Below are 25,521 nucleotides of genomic sequence, written 5' to 3' on the forward strand. Positions count from 1 at the left end.
TTGGTTCAGTCCCAACTGATGGCCTATAAAAAGGTGTCTCATGACCAACGTGTCACACAAGAAACATTTCATGATGGGTAAAAGCAAAGAGCTCTCTCAAGACCCTCGCAACCTTATTTTTGCAAAACATACTGATGGCATTGGTTAGAGAAGGATTTCAATACTCCTGAATGTTCCAGTGAGCACTGTAGGGACCATAATCCGGAAGTGGAAAGAACATTATTTTTCCATAAACCGGCCACGACTAGGTGCTCCTCGCAAGATTTCTGACAGAGGAGTGAAAAGAATTATCAGAAGAGTTGTCTAAGAGCCAAGGACCACTTGTAGAAGGCTTCAGAAAGACCTGGAATTAGCAGGTACAATTGTTTCAAAGAAAACAGTAAGTAATGCACTGTATCCTGTATACACCCTCACCATGCAAGACTTCATTGCTGAAGAAAAAGCATGTTGAAGCTTGTTTAAAGTTTGCTGCACAACATTTAGACAAGCCTGTGAAATACTGGGAGAATATAGTCTGGTCAGATGAGACCACAATTAAACTCTTTGGATGCCATAATACACACCATGTTTGGAGGTCAAATGGCATTGCACATTACCCCAAAAACATCATGGTGTGGCACTGGCAAAATTCATATAATTGAAGGAAGGATGAATGGAAAAATGTACCGAGACATTCTTGATAAAAATCTGCTGCCATCTACCAGGATGATGAAGCTAAAACAAGGGTGGACATTTCAGCAAGACAATGATCCCAAACACACAGCCAAAGAAACTCTCAATTGGTTTCAGAGAAAGAAAACAAACCTGCTAGAATGAATTGAATCCAATAGAAAATCTATGGAAAGAACTAAAGATCAGAGTTCATAGAAGAGGCCCACAGAACCTTCAAGATTTGAAGACTGTTTGTGTGGAAGAATGGGCCAAAATCACACCTGAGCAATGCATACGACTAGTTTCTCCATACAGGAGGCGTCTTGAAGCTGTCATTAACAACAAAGGCTTTTGTACGAAGTATTAAATATATTTCAGTAAGTGTGTTCAATACTTTACCCCTGGGTCATTCAATTTCATTACACAGAACTTAATTTCTGAACTTATTTATTTAGTTTTCTTTGTTTGTATGGATTACTTGGGTTATTACCGACATCTGGTGAAAATTTCATGTCAACAGCACCTATAGAAATATATTTACTGAGAAAAATGGTGACGTGTTTGATACTTATTTTACCCGCTGTATATGTTCATCTTTGACCAAAACCTATGTATATATAGAAAAGGCTTAGTAGAATTACATTTGTTTGGGATGTTCTTTACCCATCCTATTCAGTATGATTATGATTAAAGAAAACTGTCATGTTTGTCATGTTTTCGTTGACACAATCATGTCCTCCCAGCTGGCAGAAGAACTGGCAGCAAAGGAGGAGGAAGATGCCAACAAAAAGCCAAAGGGCAAGGAGGAGACAAAAGAAAAAGGAAAGAAAGAGAAAGTCGATGACGAGGTAAGAATTGAGGAAAGGACTTGACATGCACTTAAAACAACATTTTGTAAAACCACAATGACAAAATAGTAAATAGGAAAACACTGCAAAGAACATTACTGAATATGATTACCAAGTATTTCTCTACTGTATGTCTCACTGAGTGTAGTTCTTCTAATATGTAACATAATTGTACTATCACAGGAGGAAGAGCCTGGACTGAAGATGCTACCATCTGCCTATCTGGAAGATATTGAGAGGGGACACAAGACATTTTCTGGCAAGGAAAATAGAATATTTAAACATTTGTGTGTTACAGTAACAACATATCATTCTCAAGAGAGAGGGTGTGAGTGTGATTTATCTAATCTGATCTGCAGAGGTTTGGAAAAACAGAAATGAGACCAAGAATTTTAGTCAAAGACACGAGCTGGAGCTGATCAAGGAGGAAAAAAGAAAAGAGATTGAGGTGGAAATAAGAAAACAGGTGACTGATGGTTCACTGAATGTCTTTTAGCTTGTTGTGAAACTACAGCTACTGCTGTTAAACTGATCTGCGTGTACGTGCTGTTTTAGATTTACTGTCGTTTTTCTTTTTAAAGTCTCCCTGAGATCAAACATTTAAGGCCACGTGTCCCTCACAATTATTGCCATTTTTATTAACGTTAATCCTAGCTTTCAGAGACATCGGTTTTTGTTGCTTGTTCAGGTGGATGAACTGATGAAACAGGAACTGGCTAACTGGAAGCTGGCTGTGGATAAAGAAAAAAGTGGAAAGGTCAAGGGTGCTGCAAAAGTACAGTAAATCACTTCTGTTTACATGGATTTATTGGATAACATCAGAGACATTGACTTTATATACAGTATGTGTTTTGTTACACATCGTAAATGAAGAAATTGAAAACGTAGTCTTTATGCACATTTTCTTTCTTACTTCACAGAAAAAGAAGGCATCAAAAAGTGGAAAGAAGAAGAAGAAGGACAAAGACCTTACAGCGGATAGGTTTTTTTAGTTATTGTTTTTTTTTTACGTGTCTTTGAAAATTTGGAATGGTTAAAGGGATAGTTCATATCTTTAATTACTCACTGTCATTATGTTTTACACCTGTATGACTTTTTTCCCCCCATGGAAATCAAAAGGAGACATTTCTAATCATTGTACTGGATGTTTTTTTCCACACAGTTGCAATGAATAATGACTAAGGCTTTCAAGCTTCAAAAAACACACACACAAATGCTCAATTAAAGTGGTCCTTACTGTATGACTTTTGCACTATATTTAGAAGACTTGAAATATATAAAATATACACAAGTTATATGAAGCACTTTTATGATATCCATTCACTTTTATTATATGGAAATGCCAGAATATACCACAGAAATTCATATTTTGTTTTCCACTGGAGAAAGTTAAACATGTTTGAATATGAATACTTAAAGTATGACATTATAATTTTTCGGTAAACTTTTCCCATAAATGTTAAATAATACACTACTGTTCTAAGTTTGGAGTCAGTAAGATTTTTTTAAAAGGAATTTAATACTTTTAATTCAGCAAATATGCATTAAATAGATCAAAAGTGAGAGTAAAGGCATTTAGAGTGATGTTTAATTAAATGCTGTTCTTTTCATCATCAAAAGAATCCTGAAAAAAGATCAGTTTCCACAAAAATATTAAGTAGCACAACTATTGTCAGTATTGATAATATTAAGAAATAATAAGAAATGCACCAAATTAGCATATTAGATGATTTCTGAAGAATCATGTGACACTGAAGGCTGAAGTAATACAGTATAGTAGCTGCTGAAAAATGTACCTGTGCCAGGCTAAATTATGTTTTGAAATAAATTGTAGCAATATTTCACAATATTACTCTGCTAGAGTGGCAGAGACATCGGTGCATTCCAAATTATTAACAATTTTTTCCTGATTCCATTTTGATCACATGAATGCAGCCTTGTTGACATGAGACTTCTTTCAAAAACATTTTTAAAAATCTTACCGACCCCAAACCTTTAAATGGTGAACTCAAGTTAATCAAACTCTCTCTCTCTCTCTCTCTCTCTTTCTCTCTCTCTCTCATTTTAGGACCATTGAGTCACTGTTTGAAGAGCTGGTTGAACAGGAATTGCTGAAAAAGGCAGATAATGTTAAACTAAAAGATTATCTAGGTATTTACAATCTGTTTATAATTCTCTTTGAAATTTACATATTTTGAAAAAAAAAGAGAAACAAACACTTCTAAAGCTTATTTGGCCCTTTCATAAGTTAAAATGGGGTTATACATTTTTGTAAGTGTATATACACACCTGCTCTGTTTTTAAAGGGGACTATAGCTATCTCGGCACAACTCTACGACAGTCTGACACTGAGCCTATGCCGTCCTTATCTGATGTTCGGCAAGTTGTAGCACTCTATGCTGTCTTACCATTAGGTGAGTAAATTAATCGCTCAGGATTTTCTTATTTTTACCTTTGAAATGCCAACTTTTTCATATGTTGTCAAGCTGGCCAGCTAAATGGATCGAATAAAACATTTTCTTTGTCCTATAGGTTCCCAAGCAGTGCATGAGAAGGCTCCCCTGGTGAAGACCATGCTGCTAGTAGGTCCGTCAGGGGTGGGTAAGAAAATGTTGGTCCATGCCATCTGCCAGGAGACTGGAGCCAATCTGTTTGACCTTTCACCTTTAAACGTGGCTGGAAAATACCCTGGCAAGAGTGGATTGCAGATGATGCTGCATGTGGTGTTTAAGGTAAAGTTTAATGTGAAATTGGCCTAAATCTGTGATACTGGCCTGCTAATTGTTGGTATTTTGATGTATTTTGTACTCTGTATTCTGTTCAGGTTGCCAAACTGATGCAGCCTTCTGTAATATGGATTGGAGAAGCTGAAAAGATGTTTTACAAAAAAGTACCAAAAGAGGAGAAGGAGGTAAAAAGTGTAACCCACTTGTGATCTATCTAGTGGTGAAATGACATGTAATGAGCTATTTCCTTGGTTTTCATTTTGGTACACAGTTAGATCCGAAACGTCTGAAGAAAGATTTACCCAAGATCCTTAAGTCCATCAAAGGAGAAGATTGTGTTTTAATAGTAGGAACGACAAGTGATCCACACAGTGCAGACCTGAAATCCTTGTGCAAATTCTACAATAAGATCATCCTCATACCTCGGCCAGACTATGCATCAAGATACGGTAAGCTAAGTGCTTACCAAGGCTGCATTTACTTGATAAAAAAAAATCAGTAATATTTTTGAATCATAATTACAATTTAAATTATCGTTTTTATTATTTTTTTAAACTTACTGAGCCTAAAATAGTGTATAATATATTTTAAGAAAAATAAGCAAAATCACAGTGTTTCCAATCATGCATATTGTCACAGTAATGTGGAAAGAGCTGATAAAAAAGAATGGAGGAGAAGTAACCAGTGCCCTGGACCTCAGCTCTCTGGCAAAGATCTCTGATGGCTACACACAAGGTCACATGGTGCAGGTGGTGTGTAGCATCTTGACCGAACGTCGCATTCAGCAATTTCCTAAACGTCCACTAACAGCCTCAGAGTTTGTGTCTCCACTTGCAAGAATCGACCCTGTGTTTCAGGAGGAAGAAGAGGCATTAAAAGTAAGTAAAATCTCTCAAATATCTGATACCATGGCTTTTAATTGCATTGCACATTGAATTTAAAAGCTAACTTGACAATAATTTCTAGTCTTCTATCTATATATATATACAGTATATATATATATATATATATATATATAGAATAAATTTAGTTTTTTTTCTCCATAGAACTGGTATGCCAAGACTCCCCTTGGAAAGAAGAGAATTAAAGCTGCCTCAGGGAAAGAGGGTGATGAAGAGTCCTCAAAAACAGGGAGCAAAGGTGGCAAGAAGAAAGGAAAAAAGTAACAATATAAGTGTTAACATGAGCAACCATAGTACCACATTTCCCTGCCTTTACCAATAAATGTATCAATTTGCTTATGACATCATTATCTTATGACAGTATGCATGTTTTTTGTTCAGTTGTAGATTAAAATCCAAATTGAGGGGTGGAAAAGAGCTTGTGGGTCTATAAATACACAGATACCATCTCCATTAAAGAGGAAAGGCGTATCTCCTAGTCCATTTAAGAGTGTAAACCCCAGCGTGAAAAACATGATCACAGGGCTTATTGTATCTAACACTCTGTACTTCCCCTCAATAAACTGGCATAGCCTGAATATTTTTGCAACTGACAAGAAAGTGTCACTGTCAGTACTAACATGCTTACACCTCAAATGCAAAGTGCTGTAGGACAAAAATAAGGAAGATACATTAATCTGAGTGATATAACAGTCAGAGATATGATGGCTGCTAAAATCTCAGATTAAATTTAGATTCAATTATTTTAACCAGTAAAATTCTTATTGTGGTGGGTTAAAAATGGCCAATGTAATGTAAACGTCTATGGTAAACACAAACATTTACATGCCACTTACTTTGGTGTTTCACCACTTCATTAGATCTGTCCAGCAGATTTATGTATAAAGTGTTCCCTGTACACTACCGTTCAAAAATTTGTAGTCTCTTATGCTCACCAAGGCTGCACTTGTTTGATCAAAAGAACAGGAAAACAGTAATATTGTAAAATATTCTTACACTTTAAAATGACTGATGTCTATTTTAATGTATTTTAAAATGTAATTTATTCTTGGATGACAAAGCAGAACTTTCAGCAGCCATTAATTCAGTGTGCAGTGTTACATAATCCTCCAGAAATCATTTTTTTTCTAATATGCTCATTTGGTGCTCAAGAAACATTTCCTATCGTTATTAGTACTGAACACAGTTGTGCCACTTAATATTTTTTGTGGAAAACATGATATTTTGTCAGGATTTTTAAATGAATAGAAAGTTCAAAAGAACAGCATTTATTGTTTTGTAGCAATTCTTTAATGTCAATTTTGATCAATTTAATTAATCCTTGCTAATTAAATAGATTAATTTCATTATATAATAACCCCTTATTGATCCTAAACTAAACTGAACTTGAACTAAAAATTTGTTTTTATTAATGTCAAGCTAATAAGTTTCCCTGTATAAGAATTCTTCCTGGGTCTGCTGTGGGTTGTTGGGGTCCATACATAGAGGTGAAAAGACAGTACGTGCTTCAGACCCAAGGACAACTAATGGGAGAAGGGGATTTTGCAGCCCCAGTTAGACATGTGGAGTTGTGATTGGTCTGGGCTGAAACTGAGACAGCCCCCCAGTCTAGGGTTTAAGGGATTATCTCAGATCAACAAATGGACAGCCACTCTTTCAAAGCAGTGCAACTCAGTCCTGGTAAACATGTAGATCTGCATATTTTATAGAAGTAGAACTTTTGTGCAGTGCACTCTGATTTCACAAAGTTAAAAGTAAGGTTTTGGTTCCTGATTTCACTTATGATACAGGAATAAGCTGCACAGCATCAACATAATTGATGTTCAGAAGGACATGCATTTTTTGCTCTCCCTATAATTACACTTCCATTCCAACTGTGTCATGGGTACTATGTGGGTTGTTGGGGTCCATACATAGAGGTGAAAAGACAGTACGTGCTTCAGATCAAGGACAACTAATGGGAGAAGGGGATTTTGCAGCCCCAGTTAGACATGTGGAGTTGTGATTGGTCTGGGCTGAAACTGAGACAGCCCCCCAGTCTAGGGTTTAAGGGATTATCTCAGATCAACAAATGGACAGCCACTCTTTCAAAGCAGTGCAACTCAGTCCTGGTAAACATGTAGATCTGCATATTTTATAGAAGTAGAACTTTTGTGCAGTGCACTCTGATTTCACAAAGTTAAAAGTAAGGTTTTGGTGCCTGATTTCACTTATGATACAGGAATAAGCTGCACAGCATCAACATCATTGATGTTCAGAAGGACATGCATTTTTTGCTCTCCCTATAATTACACTTACATTCCAACTGTGTCATGGGTACTATAGAGTGAATTTAGCCAAATTGCTTTACGTTTATTTATATATTCCTGATTTCACTTATGATACAGGAATAAGCTGCACAGCATCAACATAATTGATGTTCAGAAGGACATGCATTTTTTGCTCTCCCTATAATTACACTTCCATTCCAACTGTGTCATGGGTACTATAGAGTGAATTTAGCCAAATTGCTTTACGTTTATTTATATATTTCTAAAGCATGATTCTGACAATGTATATAAAATAGTTTGAGTCTATTTATATTGATTCAAGTTGAACTGCTAAGAATTATAATCATAAGAATTATAGCAATTATAATGGAGTGCAATGCAATATAATAGTGTGAGCAACAAGGTGACTTGGAGTTGATTTATGGCACTTGGTAAATCTGTTGTCAGCAGGGTAGACAGAGACAGTACCAAAGGACATGTGAAACTCGCAGAGATGGGATCCAAACAAGGACCTGTGAGCTTAGGTAAAGTGTTCAGCTGTTTTGTCAAGTTCTAATTTCACCTAACACATCCTCACATGGCCCTGGTTCCTTAACAAATTGCTATTTATATTGTGTCTTCGGGCCATCGGTAATATTGCGTCCATGTCACTTTGAGTTAAGATTTCTTCTGCACATGCTTGGTGGATGTTTGCAACTCATCAGACAGACTTTACTAAATGCAATAAAGAGCTGTAAAGGTGAAGTAGTGCATTTACAGTATTTAGTCACCAAACAGAAATAATGTCAGTTTTTGAACATGCTCCCTTTCAGTTAGCAAAAACAGGTAGTTCCGCCCCCAAACTAATGCCATTGGTTGAGCCAATTATTATGTCTAGCTCAGCTAGACTGTCAAATCAAATGAATTGTGTATGTCGCTGCTAACATTGAAATTACACATTTCACATTGAACTGTAAGCATTATGCATCAAGACAAACCATGACAAATCGTTGCAGCTTATGCCAGTGATGTTAAAATTTTATAAACTATTTATACTTGACAAAATGACTAAATGTAAATGTAAAATGAAAAATGTTTTAAATTCAATTTTTCTCATTTTACATTCTTTTTTTTTAATGAAAGTTTTTTTTTTTTTTTGAGATGTTCTCTAACAAAGTTCCAACAGAACAACAAAATAATTCTCAAAATTTCAATTAAACATGTAGAGGCACTGCAGCTTCGGTTGTCAGAATGAATCCTGCTTATTTTGCATAACAGCTTGATCAGACGCTAGTCTAGTCCTGCAGTATGGGCATTCAGAATGAGGATTTAGGATCTTTTAATCTCTTTTTGACCTTTCCAACTTAGTTATTTTGGCAACTATCCGAGAAATATGATTAATGAACCTGTGCTACTGTGAATAGCTTTTGGTCAACACAACATTAATCAATTAAATCTTTGGGAATCAATCCTGTGAATCAGTTTCTTTGGGTTCATTTGCTAAGGGATGTATAGTCAGATATGAGATATAGTAAATAGACTAACTGTTATGAACCAAACCATCCTTTGAGAAAGGTGGGTGGTCAGTCATCTGCGGTGGATGAAAACAATGCTAGCAGGCAGGACTTGCTCCATGTAGCCAAGATGTTTCTATCTTTATGTATAATGACGCACAGTTATTTTGGAGATATGTCAGCTGTTCGGTATTAGCCTTTGGGAAAGCTGAAAAAAAAGAAAAACACTTTCAGCTGCTTGTTTGCCAAAGGAAACGGGATAGCACACTGACCTGGGTATCTTTGGTCAAAGTTTTGGGGATAATACTGGAGGAATTTACGTGAACTACAGAAAATTATGGGTGGGCCTTGATGTCTTTCGGTATTTTTGTTGCTAGCTTCAAAACATGATAAGAAGTGTCTCTTTTGGACTTTTATGTGAGGAAAATGTCAGATTTGGCTAATGGTGAGTAAAACGGAAGATCATCCATTTGTTCCTTCTTAAAAATCTGGTCAGTATGAACTTTTTTCTCACCAAAATATGGTGACAAACATGGCAACTAACTTTTTTTTTTCAGTCATGAAAAAAGACAGAAGACTTCAAACTCCATAATATGAAAAGCATTATACTATAATCTACCCTAAAGTTTAGTTTCGTGCTATATTGCACATAAAAATATATATTTGAGTTTGTCCAGTGCCTAAAACCCTGGATCACCTACATCTAGTATATTTATTTGTTGATAAAAAAAAATTAAACACGTATATGACAATCTTGCAAAAAAAAGAAAGAAAGAAAAAAGCGGATAATAAAAAACTTTTGGCCCTAGATTTCTTGAATGTTTTTTAATGTTACAAACTTTGTATTCAGCAAATACAAAAAGCTGTGGAAAAATACTTCTGAGTTCAGAGTAAAAAGAAGCTGTTTAAACCTATGTATTTTGATTTTAATTTCATGATTTTAATTTACCTTTACATGATCATAATGTATTTCCATGTAGTTCATTTTAATTGGTCATTGGTGTTATATTGTTTAAAAAATAACAATATGAAACTTTTTGAGGATGACCAAAAAAGTCTTTCACAGAATATGATCACGTTTTGTTTTAGATTCTAATTTTCTTCAGCTCTTTCAAATTCAATCAAAATTAGTTGCCAATATTACAGGCTTTAATTTCTATCAGCATATTAGTTATTTAATTGTGCATGGTCATTTCCACTATTTTGGCATTTAGATTTACTTGCAGTCATGTAACACTCAAATAAACTTTAAAACCACTAATAATCAGGGTTATTTTAGTATCATTGAGACTATTACAGTTTTTTTATTAATATTTTTGAATTCGTTTTTATTTTTATATTTTAATTTTAGTTTTAGCAATTTTGTGTGTTGTGTGTCATTTTTATTTTTTATATAGTTTTCATTAATTTTATTTCAGTTTCAGTTATTTTAGTACACCAGTATGAACTGTAAGAAATATTGCTTTGGTAACTGGCTGAAATAAGCTTAAGGATTTAAAAAAAATTATTTATTTTATTTCAATTAAAGTTTACTTTATTTCAAGTAACAAAAAAGTTTGGTTTTTAGATTTAGTTAATAATAACAACCCTCTTTAATAAGTAAATATTAGCAGATCTCAAAATTAATGTAATTTTTTCATACTGTACATGATAATATTATAATGCATAAATTCACTTGTAGCATTTTACATGATTAATTTTAGTTTTGTGTGTGTGTGTTTTTTTTAAACTAGTATTTCATTTTAACATTAACCATTTATTGTTAATCAGATATAACATAATTAAAAATAATTTTTGGCGTATATTATTAGCCAGAATTTTAATATCAGAACTTGGGGCAAAGCATTTGTTTTATATGGATTGTGAATCATGTGCCTTAAATGTATTCTTGCTTATGCTTTTCCTAATAGAGCGCCCTTTGATTGTCAAACAACCCATTTCTGATGTGGAGGTGAAGGAGAACGGGTCAGTTGCTCTCAGCTGTGAGTTCTGTCCATCCCCCAGAATGGTGCGCTGGTTCAAGGGTAGAACCTCCCTGTTTGCTTCCAATAAGTACACAATGAAGCGGGAAAAGAACCGGGTTGAGATGACCATCATGGGTGTGAAAGCAGCAGATTCAGGAGAGTATCGCTGTCTGGCTGGTGGCTCAGAGACAAGAGGAAGAGTCAGTGTGGAAGGTACCTGCTTTTAGCTATCCATGTCCTGGAGTTGTCTTGGAATTGCATGTTTAGAGCACATATAAGACACATACAGTACATTACAAATAATTTTTATTTTCCTGCAGTGAAAAGGTTGAAGATCATAAGACACATAGAGCAAGTAGAGGTCGAGGAGGATGGAACTGCAGTGTTCAGCTGTGAACTGAATCACGAGTCACCCAGTGTCCAGTGGCTGCTCAATGACCGAGTCCTATACACCAACCACATCAACAAAATCCAGAATTCTGGAAAAGCGTACAGTCTGATTTTAAAACGACTAGGTCCTCAAGAGAGCCGTGTAACATTCAAAACATTTGATATCAGCGAGTCTGCGTTCCTCAGGGTCGGAGGTGAGGTTTTCAGTTACCACGGGACTAGGAAAACAAGATTTTAGAATAAACTGCTGTCCAACTACTCTACATTTAAAGCAGAGACACAAGAATTAACAACTGATATCAGATATTTTGTTTGTGTCAAGCACTTTCTTAAAGGAATATCAATAAATTATGGAAATATTTTAAATACTTTCAGAGCACTATTTCTTGTAGAGTTTTTTCCCTTTACATGTAACTTTAGCTGTGCGAGTTCATGCATAAAATTATTATTATTATTTTCTATTTTTTCAAAAAATAAACATACTATAACAACCCATTTCAGGCCACACAGACAAACTATCAATTCAAAACACTGATGACACAAAACTAATCATTCAGTCCCAGTGATTATAATTCTCAAGGTTTAAGGACTATCTTAACATCCCTTCTCTATTATTATGAGAACATATTTTTTTTCTATAATTTCTATTGTATCTATAGCAGAAATGTATAGGAAATTAATAAAAATGTCTTATTGTACATCATAATGTGTACAATTATGATGTATGGGCGGACCATAATGGCGCCGACGCTGATGGCTGCCTCCGTGGCGTGCTCCGCAGTTGTTTTTATGTTTTTGTTAGTTTGTCCTGTCTTTAGTTATATCCCTGCAATCAGTTTCACCAGAGATGAATTGCTGGACATTCGGAAGTACACACCACCCGATATTTCACCGGTTTTCGATTATTCTGATGTTTTGCTGGACATTGTAGTCAGGGGAGCTGTGGCGCTGAGAACACACACTATTTATTCACTCATACACTTATTTATCTAACTCAGTTAACTCAGTCTACATTTCAATTTGCACATAATATACCTGTACATACAACTGTCTATTGTTATATACCTGTACATACAATTGTCGATTTGTATATTTTTTATTCCTTATTTTACTTGTTCTATTTTTTTATTTATTTTTATTTTTTATTATCTGTGTTTTTTTGTTCTGTCACTGTCATTCTGTTACACTGTGGAAGCTTCTGTCACGAAAACAAATTCCTCGTATGTGTAAACATATCTGGCAATAAAGCTCATTCTGATTCTGATTCTGATTCTGATTCTGATAATGTTGTGATGCCTAAATTCACTTTAGTATGCAAATTGTTTACTTTTTATGGTGTTAACGTTTTTTTTGGAACAAAGTAGTATAGATTTCTGATATGAGCCATTTATCAGTTATCGGATGGAATTTCATTGCTATATGACATTTGCTCTATATGTCTCTTAGAGAAGCCAGCAGTGTTTCTCAGGTCACTGGAGGACGTAGCAGGTGAGGAACGTGGTGAAATCCTTTTGCAGTGTGACGTTTCCAAGCCATCAGTGACACCTGTCTGGAGGAAAGATGGTGAAATTCTGACCGCCAATGAGAAGTATGAGATTCTCCATGTGGGAAAGTCATTGACTCTTATAATTCGCAAGCTGAGAAAGGACGACAGAGGAGAGTACAGTTGTGATATTGGCTGCAGCCAAACTAAAGCGAAAGTCATAGTTCGTGGTAGGTTTTAAAATCTATATTTGAATCTAATTAAAATTAGATCTAATTAATTTAACAAAAATACATTTTATTTAATGTGAGGGACTTTTTTTAGACCTGCACATTACCATTGTCAAACGCATACGGACAACAACTGTGCTGGAAGGGGAAAGCTGCAGCTTTGAGTGTGTCCTGTCCCATGATATCATTGATGAAGCATCGTGGATTTTGAATGGCCAACTGATTGTGAGCAATGGACAGATCATAGTCGCTAACAAAGGGTGCAAATACACAATGAGCATTCAGGAAGTTACAATATCTGATGCCGGCGAAGTGGTCTTTACCATTAAAGAGCTCGGCTGCAGGACTATGCTGTTTGTGAAAGGTGAGACCCCTTATTATTTAAATATCGCACATTTTACAAGTATTGCTTATTTTCTGTCTCTTTTGTTCTCAGAGAAAACTGTGAGAGTTTTTAGGGATATGCTAAATGTTAAAGCAACACCTGGTGAAGATCCAGAGCTCAGCTGTGAGATCACGAAACCTGATGCAACAGTTAAATGGCTGAAAAATGGGCGGCTAATTAGAGTCAGCCCAAAATATGAAATTACCCAAAATAATTATCTGGTGAAGCTCATCATCCATAATGCAGCTATAATGGACTCAGGAGAGTACTGCTGTGAGGCTGATGGGATTGCTACAAGGGCGAGATTAAATGTCAGAGGTAAATACTCATTTATTACACTTGTTTTTAATTTTTCCCAGTGCAAAAGCTTTGTTCATTCTGCTGAGTGCCATAAACTCTGTTAATCTTTTCTCGTTGTGAATTCAGACTTGCAACATACATTTGCAAAGGAACTGAAGGATATGCGTGCAGAGGAAAAGGGTATGGTGACCATGGAGTGTGAAACCAGGAGGCCTGCCGCTACTGTGACCTGGTTAAAAGGCCTAATGGTGCTCAGCTCGGGACAGAAGTACATGATGAAGAAGAAAGATGTTGTCCTCACTCTGACCATCTTCAATCTGGAGAAAAGTGACAGTGCTGTCTACACCTGTGATGTTGGGACAATGCAGAGCAGGGCTTTACTTACAATTCAAGGTAGGCACATTAGATTTGTCTTTATTGACTTAAAATAATAAATGTCATAAAAATATAATATAATAATAAGGTTGTAAATCTGAGATTACTAGATGTTATGTTACAAGAATGGTAACATTTGGACACTATGGGCCAGTTTTACTAACAGCTTGTGCCAGCAGAAAACCGTCTTTTGGCATTAAAATAGTACTGTCAGGATTTACTAAAGACGCGCAGTGACGAATTAGCGCTGAAAAGGCATGGACACAGTTATTTTAGCGCCTGACCTTATTGAATATGCATTTGTAGGAGTTTCCCTTTCAGAAGCAAAAGTTATGGGAGGAGAGTATTCAAATGAATCACGCAACGCGTTTTACTAACGTTTGCGCTCGTATTTGCGCCATTATTTAACACCCAAAAAAGGCATGTCTTAAACTATTATGCGCTTGAAATGGTTGCAATTATTGTTGCTGGAGGAAGCACCGCAGAGAACAGAGAGTACGTGGTAGAAGGGAGAGGATTTTTTCCAAACGTATTAATTTATCTTGAATGCCAGAAGAACACATTTCGTTTTCATATCATATTGTTTGCCAAGCCATGTTATTCTTAATTTGCTTCAGGATATAAAAGATGCCTTGGAACCTAGTCACGCAATACCAGCTCTATCAAAACTTCAAGCAAACCTTCATTTTTTGGCCTCCGGTTCTTTTCAACGTACTGTGGCTTCTTTATTGCTTTATTCTTTATTTGCGACTACGCTAATTTGCCCTGTGCTTGGTATATTGCGTTGGTCGATATGTAAATGAGATGTTGCGTCTGTGTTCTTTATTTTGCGTATTGTTAGTAAATCACCCGCAGAAATTTCCTCTCCCATTGGCGCTGTTTTGGAATTGCGCTGTCGTGCTAATTTGCCCTGTTTAGTAAAACTGGCCCTATGAATTTTAAGACATGTTCAGTTTTTATGCATCTGTCATATTTTTCATATGAATCTGGCCCTCAGGTCAAAAAGTGGTCATTGTGGATGAACTAGAAGATAAGGAGTGTCTAGAAGGAGATACCATCACCTTTAAGTGTCGGATCTGCCCAAGTGACTATATTGATGCCAAATGGTACCTGGATGAGACCTTGCTCTACACTAATGATCTTAACGAGATCAAGATGATACCTGGTGGATACCACACTCTTACCTTCAAACAGCTTGAATGTAAAGACACCGGCACCATCTCCTTCGAGGCTGGGGACAAAAGATCATACGCATCACTATTAGTTAGAGGTAACTGTCATAAATCCTGACACTTGACAAGATGCCTGTGGCAAATATAGTGGATAACTATTACAAATTCTCATAAGGACACCTTTACAAAAGATACTTTGAGATGAAACTGTCAGTTTCTTTTACTGCTTTGGTATTAAAAATAGAAATTTATGTATAATTTCTGATAACTCAAACTGGTTCAAAAACCTCAAAAGAGGAATTTTAAATCAGAAAGTTATTTTAAAGAGGCTTATGTTTAAAACATTTTTTTGTCTTTGTATTGACTATTATAAAGTAAAAAAAGTGAAACAAAATGCAATATAGATCATAGTGTACAGCAGGGGTGCCCAACCCTGTTCCTGGAGATCTACCTTCCTGCAGAGTTCAGCTCCAACCCTGATCAAACACAACTGAACCAACTAATTAGGATCTGAAGGAGCACTTGATAATTACAGACAGGTGTATTTGATCAGGGTTGGAACATACTTACTATATGGTTAGGATTACGGTTTGTCTTAGGGTTACATGCAATATGTGTAACAAGGACACCTTAAAATAAAGTGTTACCAAAAATGATTGTCTTTGTAATACAACTTATTTGAATTACAGAGAGACGCCCCACGATAACTAAAGCATTGGAAGACACAGAAGCAATCGAAGGAGGAAGTTTGGTGCTGTTATGCAAGACTTCAAAGCCATGTCATATTGTTTGGTACAAAGATGGCTGTTTAATCTGGAATTCCTCAAAGTACTTAGTGAGGCGATCGGGAAATGAGGCCAGGCTGGCCATCCATGATGTGAAAGACAGTGACGCAGGGGTGTATGAGTGCGATGCAGGATCTGTCAGCACTAAAGCCACCGTGACTGTTAAAGGTATTTCAAACGTCTCTTTTCTGCAATTTACCACCAAGTTTTTTTTAAATTTGGTTGAAATTTTAAATCTTTATGTTTGTTTCACATTAGTTATTCCTGCTGAGTTTACAAAAGCGCTTCAGAACCAAGAGGTCAAAGAGGGAGAGAGTGTAACGCTGATGTGCGAATACTCTATACCCGGAGTCCAGTTTGTGTGGCGCAAAGGACTCGAGACGCTAAAATCTAGTGAGAAGTACCACATGAGGCAGAGGAAATCTTGCATTTCTCTTATAATACACAATCTGAAGCCAGAAGATTCAGGGAATTACACATGCATTTGCAGAGACCAAAGAACTATGGCTACTCTTACAGTCAATGGTATTGATATTGATTGCTATGAAAATAAAATTATAGTATTCAGCTTTGATCTTGTAGCTTTGCTTATGCCATTTCATCCATTCCAGCGGTTCCTATATCATTTATTAAAGAGCTCAAGAACCAAGAGACAGATGAAGGTAAAAATGTGATATTACGCTGTGAGCTTTCTAAAGCTGGAATCCCAGTGGAATGGTTGAAAGGTGAACAAACTCTCTTGCCTGGGGAGAAGTATCAGATGAGGCACATAGTCACCATACTAGAGCTGGTAATCAGAAGTCCAGTTCCTGAGGACAGTGGAACGTACATCTGTGTGTGTGAGGATCAAAGGACCAAAGCCATTGTCAAAATACGAAGTAAGACAAGATGTTAAATATATAGAATTTGCTTTTCCAGTACTCTGAATGCTGAAAATGGAGCTTATATATCCTTTTGTGTTTCCTTAGCTCAACCTATCACGTTCAAACAGAAGTTAAGAAATCAAATGGCTGAAGAGGGAAACAGTATAATCTTACACTGCGAGATATCCAAACCAGACACCCCTGTCCAGTGGAGAAAAGGAAGCAACCTTCTCAGGTCTGGGGAGAAGTACAAAATCAGGCAGAGAGGCTGCATGCTAGAGCTGAAGATTTTTAATTTGACGCAAGATGATAGCGGAGTCTATAGCTGTACGAGCGAAACTACTGAGACATCAGCCAACATCACAGTTAGCGGTAAGTTAGTTCAATTCACTAGTAAGGGTTACCAATAAGGAAAAAGGAACACTAAGGAGTAAGGATTTTCTTGTGCTTACCCAGTCCGTCCAGTAGTTCAGTAATGCTAAAATATAATTATTGTTGAATTTTATGGATTCAAAGATAGATAGCACAACATTTTCATCAAAAGCAAGTCTTTGGGAACAACAAGAAACTATTTGGAAGTCAATAACAACAGAGACTGTGGAAAATTACATAAAAACAATGCCAGCAAGAATGCAAGCTGTTATCAAGGCCAAAGGAGGCCATACAAGATAAAAGTTTTTTGGTTATTATGTGTGAATAAAGACTATTTAGTTGTTTCAGTTTGTTATTTGCCTAATAAATGACTATACAGTTTTTAGGTTTAAAGTTTTGACAGATTCCTAAAATATTTGTTTTCTGTCTTTATGACAGGTGGTAAAATACATTTGTTAAGCACGTGTGTGTGTGTGTGTGTGTGTGTGTGTGTATATATAAACACACACACACACACACATAAAGAGAGCACATACAGTCATCTGTTCACTTGTTCGTTTGCCAAAGTTGAAAGAACAAAAAAATAAGGATGTTCTTATTTGTTTCTTTTTGTTCTGTAGCTCAACCTGTTACTTTTAAAGAGAAGCTGAAAAACCTGGTAGCCGAGGAAGGGAAGATGATAACATTGCACTGTGAGCTTTCTAAAACCGGTGTCCCAGTAGAATGGTGGAATGGAGAGGAACTGCTCCAGCCTGGAGAGAAGTATAAGATGAGAGAACGAGACACATCAGTTGAGCTGATCATCTGTGAGGCCATACCTGAGGACAGTGGAGTCTACAGATGTGTCTGTGGAGACCAAAAGACCAAAGCTACAGTCAAAATTGTTGGTAAGATTTTGTTTCATGGATTTGTTTTCATTATTATAAAATGTATGTTATTATAAAATTCATATGGTGGTTTCACAGGTGCTCCTGCTAGTTTTAAGCAAAACCTTAAGAACCAAGAAGCTCTGGAAGGCAAATCTATAACCCTTCGCTGTGAGCTTTCCAAAACTGGAGTACCTGTGGAATGGTGGAGAGGAGATAAACCGCTCCTTCCAGGGCCACAGTACCAGATGAGGCTGGATGGAAAGACTGCAGAGTTGGAAATAACTAATGTTTTCCCTGATGATGCTGGGATATACAATTGTGTGACTGGAAGCCAAAAGACCACAGCTGAAGTGAAAGTCAAACGTAATGTCAAAAACATGTTAAATATATACTGTATACTGTACAGTACCGTTCAAAAGTTTAAAGTCAGTAGATTTTTTTTTAATTAATAATTTTATTCTGCAAAGCTGCTTTAAATTGATCAAAAGTGGAAGTAAAGGCATTTATAATGTTACAAAAGATTTCTCAAATAAATACTGTTCTTTTGAACTTTCTACTTTCTACTATCATACTTTCTGCAGCTTTTTACGGTAGTGTACAGTATATATCATATGATTACTGCCTGTGAGTTCAATTGTTCATATTAAAAGACCTGTCAATGTTTTCTCAGCCCTTCCAATTACTTTCAAACGAGAGCTTCAGAATCAGATATCTACAGAGGGTGAGAGTGCAGTATTTACCTGTGAACTTTCAAAGCCTGGTGCTCCAGTTGAGTGGAGGAAAGGTAGAGTGATGCTGAAAAGCGGAGCCAAATATCATATGACGCTTGAGGGGCGATTAACCAAACTGCTGATAAATAATCTTGTTGAGGGTGATGCGGGAAATTACACCTGCAAAGCCAAAGATTCACAATCGACAGCCGAATTGACGGTTCAAGGTAAGATCCAATCCGTTATAAATATAAACAAAGTACTGCTGAATTTTCTGACATTATGGATTTCATATGCATTTCATTTTCATCGCCATTTGATTTTTGTGTAGCGTTGAGTGATCCAGTTCTTCCATTTCATTAAAAATGTCAATTTCTTCCACAGCTACAATAGCACTCTGTCATGACATTACATCAGCCACGTTCACAGGTTTAATTAATCTCTCAACAGTGATCTATATCACTGTTGGATTTTCATTACATGATGATTTATACCCTTAAATTACACTCATTATTTGACATCAGAAGAGTATTGCTATCTGAAATCCCTTTATTTGTTATTAGTTGATTAAAACTACAGTAGAAAGGTAGGCTTTATTTTTTATCTTGACCCTTTCATTACAGCATGGGCTAGTTATAAAGATCTGTGGTGTGTTGGTGAACATAATACATCAATAAAATGAACCTCAATAGATGACATTTCTTTAATGACTTTACCTGATGTAATTATTAAAGGTGATTGCTCTCAAGCACAAAAAGTATACACTGGTACATTTTTTGTAGCGCTTTGCTGATGGAAAGACACAACATTCACCCTTTTGGCTAGTCTATAACCTTCATGAATACAGGCTTACTCAATTCTTGGCTTTCTAAAGGACTCCCTGCTACCTTTAAAACAAATTTGAAGAACCAAGAAACTCAGGAGGGGAACAGTGTCAATCTGCACTGTGAACTTTCTAAGGCTGGAGTTCGAGTAGAGTGGTGGAAAGGAGAAGAACTGCTCAAGACTGGAGAAAAATATCAGTTGAGACAGAAAGAAGCAACAGTAGAGTTGTTAATAAGGAAGGCACAACCAGAAGACAGTGGAGTGTATCGCTGCATATGTGGAGATCACAAGACTGAAGCCACCATCAAAGTTAATGGTATGATCCAAGATGTTTTCATATGCAGGTTCCTGCATTTAAGAATTACCCAATTTGTTGTTAGAAATGAAAAGCTTATCAGATCATGCAACATCTTCATCGTTTTACTGCTCTGTGTAGCTCTCCCCATCACTTTCAAACAAGAACTTAAGAATCAAGAGGGTGAAGAAGGGAACAACATCACATTGCGCTGTGAACTCTCTAAGGCCAGTGCTGATGTGAAGTGGTCGAAGGGAGAGGAAGTCCTAAAGCATGGAGAAAAGTTCCAGTTGAGACAGATAGCAACTAAAATGGAGCTCGTTATCAGAAAAGCCATACCTGAAGACAGTGGAGTCTACTTTTGTGTATGCCCTGATCAGACATCCATAGCTACAGTTAAAATCAATGGTACAAAACTTAAGCAATTTATTAAATAAATGCAGACTTTTAGGTCAAATATTCTGCTTAGGTGACCCAGATATTTTTGCAATTTCTTAGCTCTCCCGATCACTTTCAAACAAAACTTGAGAAATCAAGAAGTGGTGGAAGGCAACACAATTGCTTTCCGTTGTGAGCTTTCCAAACCGGGAGCTATGGTGAAATGGTGGAGGGGTGAAGAGTTGCTGCAGGTTGGAGAAAAGTACCAGATGAGGACTGAGGGACGGATTGCTGAACTTCTCATTAAAAATGTCAACTCTGAAGATGTCGGCTTCTACAGCTGCACTACCGGAAAGGAAAAAACGACAGCGGAGGTCAAAGTTAGGGGTACGCTATAATACCGCAAGATCTGATCTTGATCTTTCATTAATTTTGCAATTACGTAGTAACTTTCCTCTTTTGGATTTTGGAACTTGAATACATTTTGTATGGTTTTCATAGCTCTACCTGTCACTTTTAAACGAGAACTTCAAAACGAAGTAACCAAAGAAGGTGGGCAAGCTGTGTTTAGCTGTGAGCTCTCTAAACCCGGTGCTCAAGTCGACTGGAGAAAAGGAAGAGTTATTCTCAAGCCTGATGACAAATATGAAATGAAGCAAGAGGGTACATTCACCAAACTGGTCATACGTAATGTTGAAGCAAGTGATGCTGGGAACTATTCGTGTAAAACTAAGGATTCTGAGTCAACTGCTGAGCTAACCGTGAAGGGTAAGGCATGCAGGCTTTTTGCAGCAGCAGCTTGGCACATTTTGTCTTTCTAGGCTTGCTGCTATTACATTGTATTGCTTCTTGTGCTGTAGTTTTCAGCTTTGCTGTGCTTTGAGGGCCTGCATGGCTTTGTAGTAAAATAATCTGGCATACCTATACCTTTTTGTTAACGTTTCCAGTTCCACCTATCACTTTTAAAGTCAAGTTGAAAAATCAGGAAGTTGAAGAAGAAAATAAACTCGTGTTGCACTGTGAGCTTTCAAAAGCTGGATGTCCTGTTGAATGGAGGAAGGGGGAAGAGCTTCTTAGGTCAGGGTATAAATATCAAATCCGAGAACATGATGTTACAAGGGAGCTGATCATCACAAAGACCATGCCTGAAGACAGTGGAGTCTACAGCTGCATTTGTGGGGAGCAGAAGACCAAAGCCACGATCCGAGTATTCGGTATGGATGAAAGTTTTAGAGAAAATTGAGCTTTTATTGTCGCTTGAGCTCACTACGAGCTAACGTGTTACTGTGCTACTCTTCAGCCACACCAGTAACGTTCAAACAAAACCTGAAGAACCAAGAGGCCCCTGAGGGAGGTGTTGTTATTCTGCATTGTGAGCTGTCCAAAGCTGGGGTACCAGTAGCATGGTTAAAAGGGGACGAGGAGCTCTGCAATGGGACTAGATACAAGATCAAGCAGGAGGGATTGGTTGCCGAATTACACATTAAAAACGTTCTTCCCATGGATGTTGGGGAATACAGCTGCATTGTTGGAGACCAGAAGACTACAGCTGAAGTTAATGTTAGGGGTAGGTCCAATGCCACTTTAATGGGTACACACTCTCAATGGGTGCACACAAGATCGTTCTGATTTTTGAATAATCGGATTCAGCCAAATCAGATTTTGTCATTGCAAATTAACTAATGTTGTCTAAAGACACCTGTTTGTGTCTACACCCATTACCTTGACAACATTTTCACAGTGCTGTAAACACTCTATGATACCCAAGACTGGAAATGATAGAATGTGGGGGACCAGATAGTGAATTTAGAGGGGGGATGCCATTTTGATTCAAACTAGTTATATTTTTAAGTAAAATTATGAGGATTTTGTTTCCACAAAATAGCCTCAAGAAAGCTGTACGAGTTATAAAATTAACACGTTTTTTCTTGAATTCTTAATTTATAACATTACAGAAGATTTATTTTTAACTTGTTAAATAGAAACTTTTATAGATAACTTGTTTTTCATCAAAGATATAGATAACTTGTTTTTCATCAAATATATATTTTTTAATGTATACAAAAATATTAAGCTGGACAACTGTTTTCATTATTCATAAGAAATGTTTCTTTTGCAGCAAATCATTATTAGATAGATGCATGTTAGAATGATTTCTGAGTTTGGATCATGTGACACTGAAGACTGGAGTAAAGGCGGCTGAAAAATCAACTTTGCCATTACAGGAATAAATTACATTTTAAAATGTAGTAAAAAAGAAAACAGTTATTTCAAATTGCAATAGTATTTCACAATATTACTTATATTTTTTATTCTATATATTTATATTACTCTATTTCCTGTAAAATAAATGCATCTTAGGTGAGCATAAGCTTAATAATGCTTCTTTCAAAAACATTAAAAATCTTACTGACCCCAAACTTTTGAATGGTTGTATATGTGATTTTTTTATTTGAATAGGATCTGGTCATCTCAAAATTGCCATGGAATAATGAAAAAAGTCTCCCCTGACTCCTCGGCTAGGGTCCCCCAACTGAACCTCAGCCATTTCCACCATTATTGATACCCTCATGATCCTTTCATGAACCCTGTATGATACCCTTCATGAATCACAGGGTCATACACACACAGTGTCATATCATATCATAAACTCTACCAATTAACATTCCAACATGATTTATAATTTGCAATTTTTCTCTCAAAATACTCTTGAGCTGTTGTTGAGATCATACTTCTTAAACCTCTCACAGCTGCTGCCTCTGTGTTCTTTGAGAAAGAGCTTGAGAGTCAAGAAGCAATGGAGGGGGATTCTGTCCTGTTTCGTTGTTTGCTCTCTAGCGATAATGCCCCAGTGACTTGGAGAAAAGATGCAAATCAGATCACACAGGGTGGGCGGTATACCCTCCACCGTAAAGGTTCAACTCAGGAGCTCGAAATCAGGAAACTGAGAGTGCAGGATGCTGCCATGTACTCGTGCAGCGTCAGAGGCAAGAACACCTCTGCGACCCTCAGAGTGATAGGTAAATCAAAACAAACCTACATAAAAAGTTATTAGTAAAGTGTAGCTTGCCTTCAAACATAAACTCCAAGGACTCCTGTGAATTCACAACAGAGGTGTTCCTTTATTCGGTTCCTTTCCAGAGCGTGTGAGGATTGTGAAAGGACTGCGTGACTTGACAGTTACTGCAGGCGAGAGCGCACACTTTGTGTGCGAGCTTTCACATGAGAACATCCTTGACGGGATTTGGTGGCTTGGTTCCAATGAACTTCAGGAGAACGAGATGAACCAGATGAGTATCTGTGGTCGAGAACATCACTTGGTGCTCACTATGACCACAACCGAAGAGTCAGGTGATGTGTCCTTTGAGGTGGGAAATGAAAAGACCTCTGCTCGTCTTCGCGTGAACAGCAAACCTACAGGTGAGTGTAAAAATCCTTATTGCAAATAATTTATTTTATTTATTTACTATTAACATGCAGACGAACTGATGTATAAAATAAACTGATATACCAAAATGTAATGTATCCTTTTAACTGCATACTCTAAAGTGCATTCTCTCATTGTAGTTTTCATAGAGGAAAGACTGAAGGACATGATCATTTTTGAGGGAGATTCTGCCACCCTATCCTGTGTGACTTCTGACACCTGCACACCTGTCACCTGGAAACGAAATAATGTAACCCTGCTCTCTGGGGAAAAGTATGAACCTCTGAAACACGGGAAACGTAATGTTCTTCTGATTCATAAAGTCAGAAAAGAGGATGCTGGGATTTACATGTGCGATACAGGAGACATGCAGAGTAGTGCTACTCTTACAGTCAAAGGTAGGAACAGCTTGAAACATTTGCTCCAACTTTAAAGATTATTATTTTAATCTATTACTTTTAATAAAATAATAAAATAAATAATTATTCGATATATTTATTTAAAAATGAATTAAATGATCAGTTTTAGTATGTCTTTGTTTGAAACATGATTTATTTTTAAATTCATACATTCATTACCCATTTTTTATTGTTAATTGGTTCTCCTAGTACTTCATATTTCAATTATAAAATTTTGAAGTATTGTTTCATAGAAGGAAATTGTGAAATTGTCACGTATACCTAAGGGGCTCTTTGCTTACTCTCAGAACGTCCTTTGTTTTTCTGCCGGGAGCTCCAAAACCAAGAAGCAGAAGAAGGTGAGACTACTTTCTTGTGCTGTGAATTGTCTCAACCTGGAGTTGCAGTTGAGTGGAAGAAGGGAGCAGTTCTTCTTAGGCCTGGTAACAAATATGAGATGAAACAGGATGGATGTGAGCTGCAGCTACAGATCAATGACCTCACAAATCAAGACAGTGGGGCCTACAGATGTTGTGCCGATGGCATTGAGACAAGAGCTAGTATTACTGTAAAAGGTAATAATTGCTTGTCTATATATATTTCATTTGATGGTGAGGATTTAATCTATGCGTGAACTGAATGTCAGTGAATGAGTGGAAATATTCAGTAATACTTTATAAAATGCATTAATTGCACTTTATATAATTAATTAAATAATGTTTTTTTTTTGCATTGTGAACATTTGTTTTACGACTGTTTCTTCTCCCCTTGTGCCACAGAACGTCCTTTATTTTTCCATGAAGAGCTCCAAAACCAAGAAGCAGAAGAAGGTGAATCAGCGTTCCTGTGCTGTGAGCTCTCTAAACCTGGAGTAGCAGTACAGTGGAAAAAGGGGGCAATGCTGCTGAAGAATGGACAGAAGTATGAGATGACGCAAGAGGGCAATGAAGTACAACTTCAGATCCATGATCTCACAAGTCAAGATAGTGGTACCTACAGATGTTGTGCTGGCAACATAGAGACACGGGCTAATATTATTGTTAAAGGTAGGAATGCACAATAATAATACGGTTATGATATATATTTAGATTAATTGTTGTAGTATTAGTCGATATTGGATATTTTATTGTTCGTGCTCATTCCCCCTATTTTTACATTCAATGTAGATCACTTAAAGGGGTCATATGATGTTGCTAAAAAGAACATTATTTTGTGTATTTGGTGTAATGAAATGTGTTTATGCAGTTTAAGGTTCAAAAAACACATTATTTTTCACATACTGTACATTATTGTTTCTCCTCTATGCCCCGCCTTTCTGAAACGCGTCAATTTTTACAAAGCTCATCGGTCTGAAGCAAGGTGTGCTGTGATTGGCCAGCTATCCAATGCGTTGTGATTGGCCGAATACCT

The 25,521-nt window shown here is 36.7% G+C and overlaps 2 protein-coding genes across 2 annotated transcripts in view; both read left to right on the plus strand.

The window, feature by feature from the left end:
* Positions 1 to 5,666, plus strand: part of LOC107758266 (IQ and AAA domain-containing protein 1) — a 10,704-nt gene extending 5,038 nt beyond the window's left edge. Inside the window, exons 8-19 of the mRNA XM_016575971.1 lie at positions 1,395 to 1,499; positions 1,683 to 1,758; positions 1,859 to 1,965; positions 2,188 to 2,274; positions 2,420 to 2,481; positions 3,568 to 3,650; positions 3,806 to 3,913; positions 4,032 to 4,231; positions 4,324 to 4,410; positions 4,497 to 4,674; positions 4,865 to 5,103; positions 5,272 to 5,666. Of these exons, the coding sequence (XP_016431457.1) occupies positions 1,395 to 1,499; positions 1,683 to 1,758; positions 1,859 to 1,965; positions 2,188 to 2,274; positions 2,420 to 2,481; positions 3,568 to 3,650; positions 3,806 to 3,913; positions 4,032 to 4,231; positions 4,324 to 4,410; positions 4,497 to 4,674; positions 4,865 to 5,103; positions 5,272 to 5,391 (1,452 nt within the window). The 3' untranslated portion in view covers positions 5,392 to 5,666. The remainder of the gene's footprint in view (positions 1 to 1,394; positions 1,500 to 1,682; positions 1,759 to 1,858; positions 1,966 to 2,187; positions 2,275 to 2,419; positions 2,482 to 3,567; positions 3,651 to 3,805; positions 3,914 to 4,031; positions 4,232 to 4,323; positions 4,411 to 4,496; positions 4,675 to 4,864; positions 5,104 to 5,271) is intronic.
* Positions 5,667 to 7,890: 2,224 nt separating this feature from the next.
* The window catches only part of LOC107758262 (obscurin-like), a 45,869-nt gene continuing 28,238 nt past the window's right edge, over positions 7,891 to 25,521 (plus strand). Inside the window, exons 1-26 of the mRNA XM_016575968.1 lie at positions 7,891 to 7,921; positions 10,801 to 11,067; positions 11,175 to 11,438; positions 12,691 to 12,957; positions 13,052 to 13,321; positions 13,394 to 13,660; positions 13,769 to 14,035; positions 15,015 to 15,287; positions 15,879 to 16,142; positions 16,233 to 16,499; positions 16,586 to 16,852; positions 16,943 to 17,209; positions 17,830 to 18,096; positions 18,175 to 18,441; positions 18,749 to 19,015; positions 19,663 to 19,929; positions 20,050 to 20,316; positions 20,407 to 20,673; positions 20,788 to 21,054; positions 21,234 to 21,500; positions 21,587 to 21,853; positions 23,037 to 23,306; positions 23,428 to 23,706; positions 23,854 to 24,111; positions 24,420 to 24,686; positions 24,891 to 25,157. Coding sequence (XP_016431454.1) covers positions 7,891 to 7,921; positions 10,801 to 11,067; positions 11,175 to 11,438; positions 12,691 to 12,957; positions 13,052 to 13,321; positions 13,394 to 13,660; positions 13,769 to 14,035; positions 15,015 to 15,287; positions 15,879 to 16,142; positions 16,233 to 16,499; positions 16,586 to 16,852; positions 16,943 to 17,209; positions 17,830 to 18,096; positions 18,175 to 18,441; positions 18,749 to 19,015; positions 19,663 to 19,929; positions 20,050 to 20,316; positions 20,407 to 20,673; positions 20,788 to 21,054; positions 21,234 to 21,500; positions 21,587 to 21,853; positions 23,037 to 23,306; positions 23,428 to 23,706; positions 23,854 to 24,111; positions 24,420 to 24,686; positions 24,891 to 25,157 — 6,715 coding nt within the window. The remainder of the gene's footprint in view (positions 7,922 to 10,800; positions 11,068 to 11,174; positions 11,439 to 12,690; positions 12,958 to 13,051; positions 13,322 to 13,393; positions 13,661 to 13,768; positions 14,036 to 15,014; positions 15,288 to 15,878; positions 16,143 to 16,232; positions 16,500 to 16,585; positions 16,853 to 16,942; positions 17,210 to 17,829; positions 18,097 to 18,174; positions 18,442 to 18,748; positions 19,016 to 19,662; positions 19,930 to 20,049; positions 20,317 to 20,406; positions 20,674 to 20,787; positions 21,055 to 21,233; positions 21,501 to 21,586; positions 21,854 to 23,036; positions 23,307 to 23,427; positions 23,707 to 23,853; positions 24,112 to 24,419; positions 24,687 to 24,890; positions 25,158 to 25,521) is intronic.

Source organism: Sinocyclocheilus rhinocerous, unplaced genomic scaffold (assembly GCF_001515625.1).
Source record: "Sinocyclocheilus rhinocerous isolate Xijiao unplaced genomic scaffold, SAMN03320098_v1.1 scaffold3732, whole genome shotgun sequence".
Taxonomy (NCBI): Eukaryota; Metazoa; Chordata; class Actinopteri; order Cypriniformes; family Cyprinidae; genus Sinocyclocheilus; species Sinocyclocheilus rhinocerous.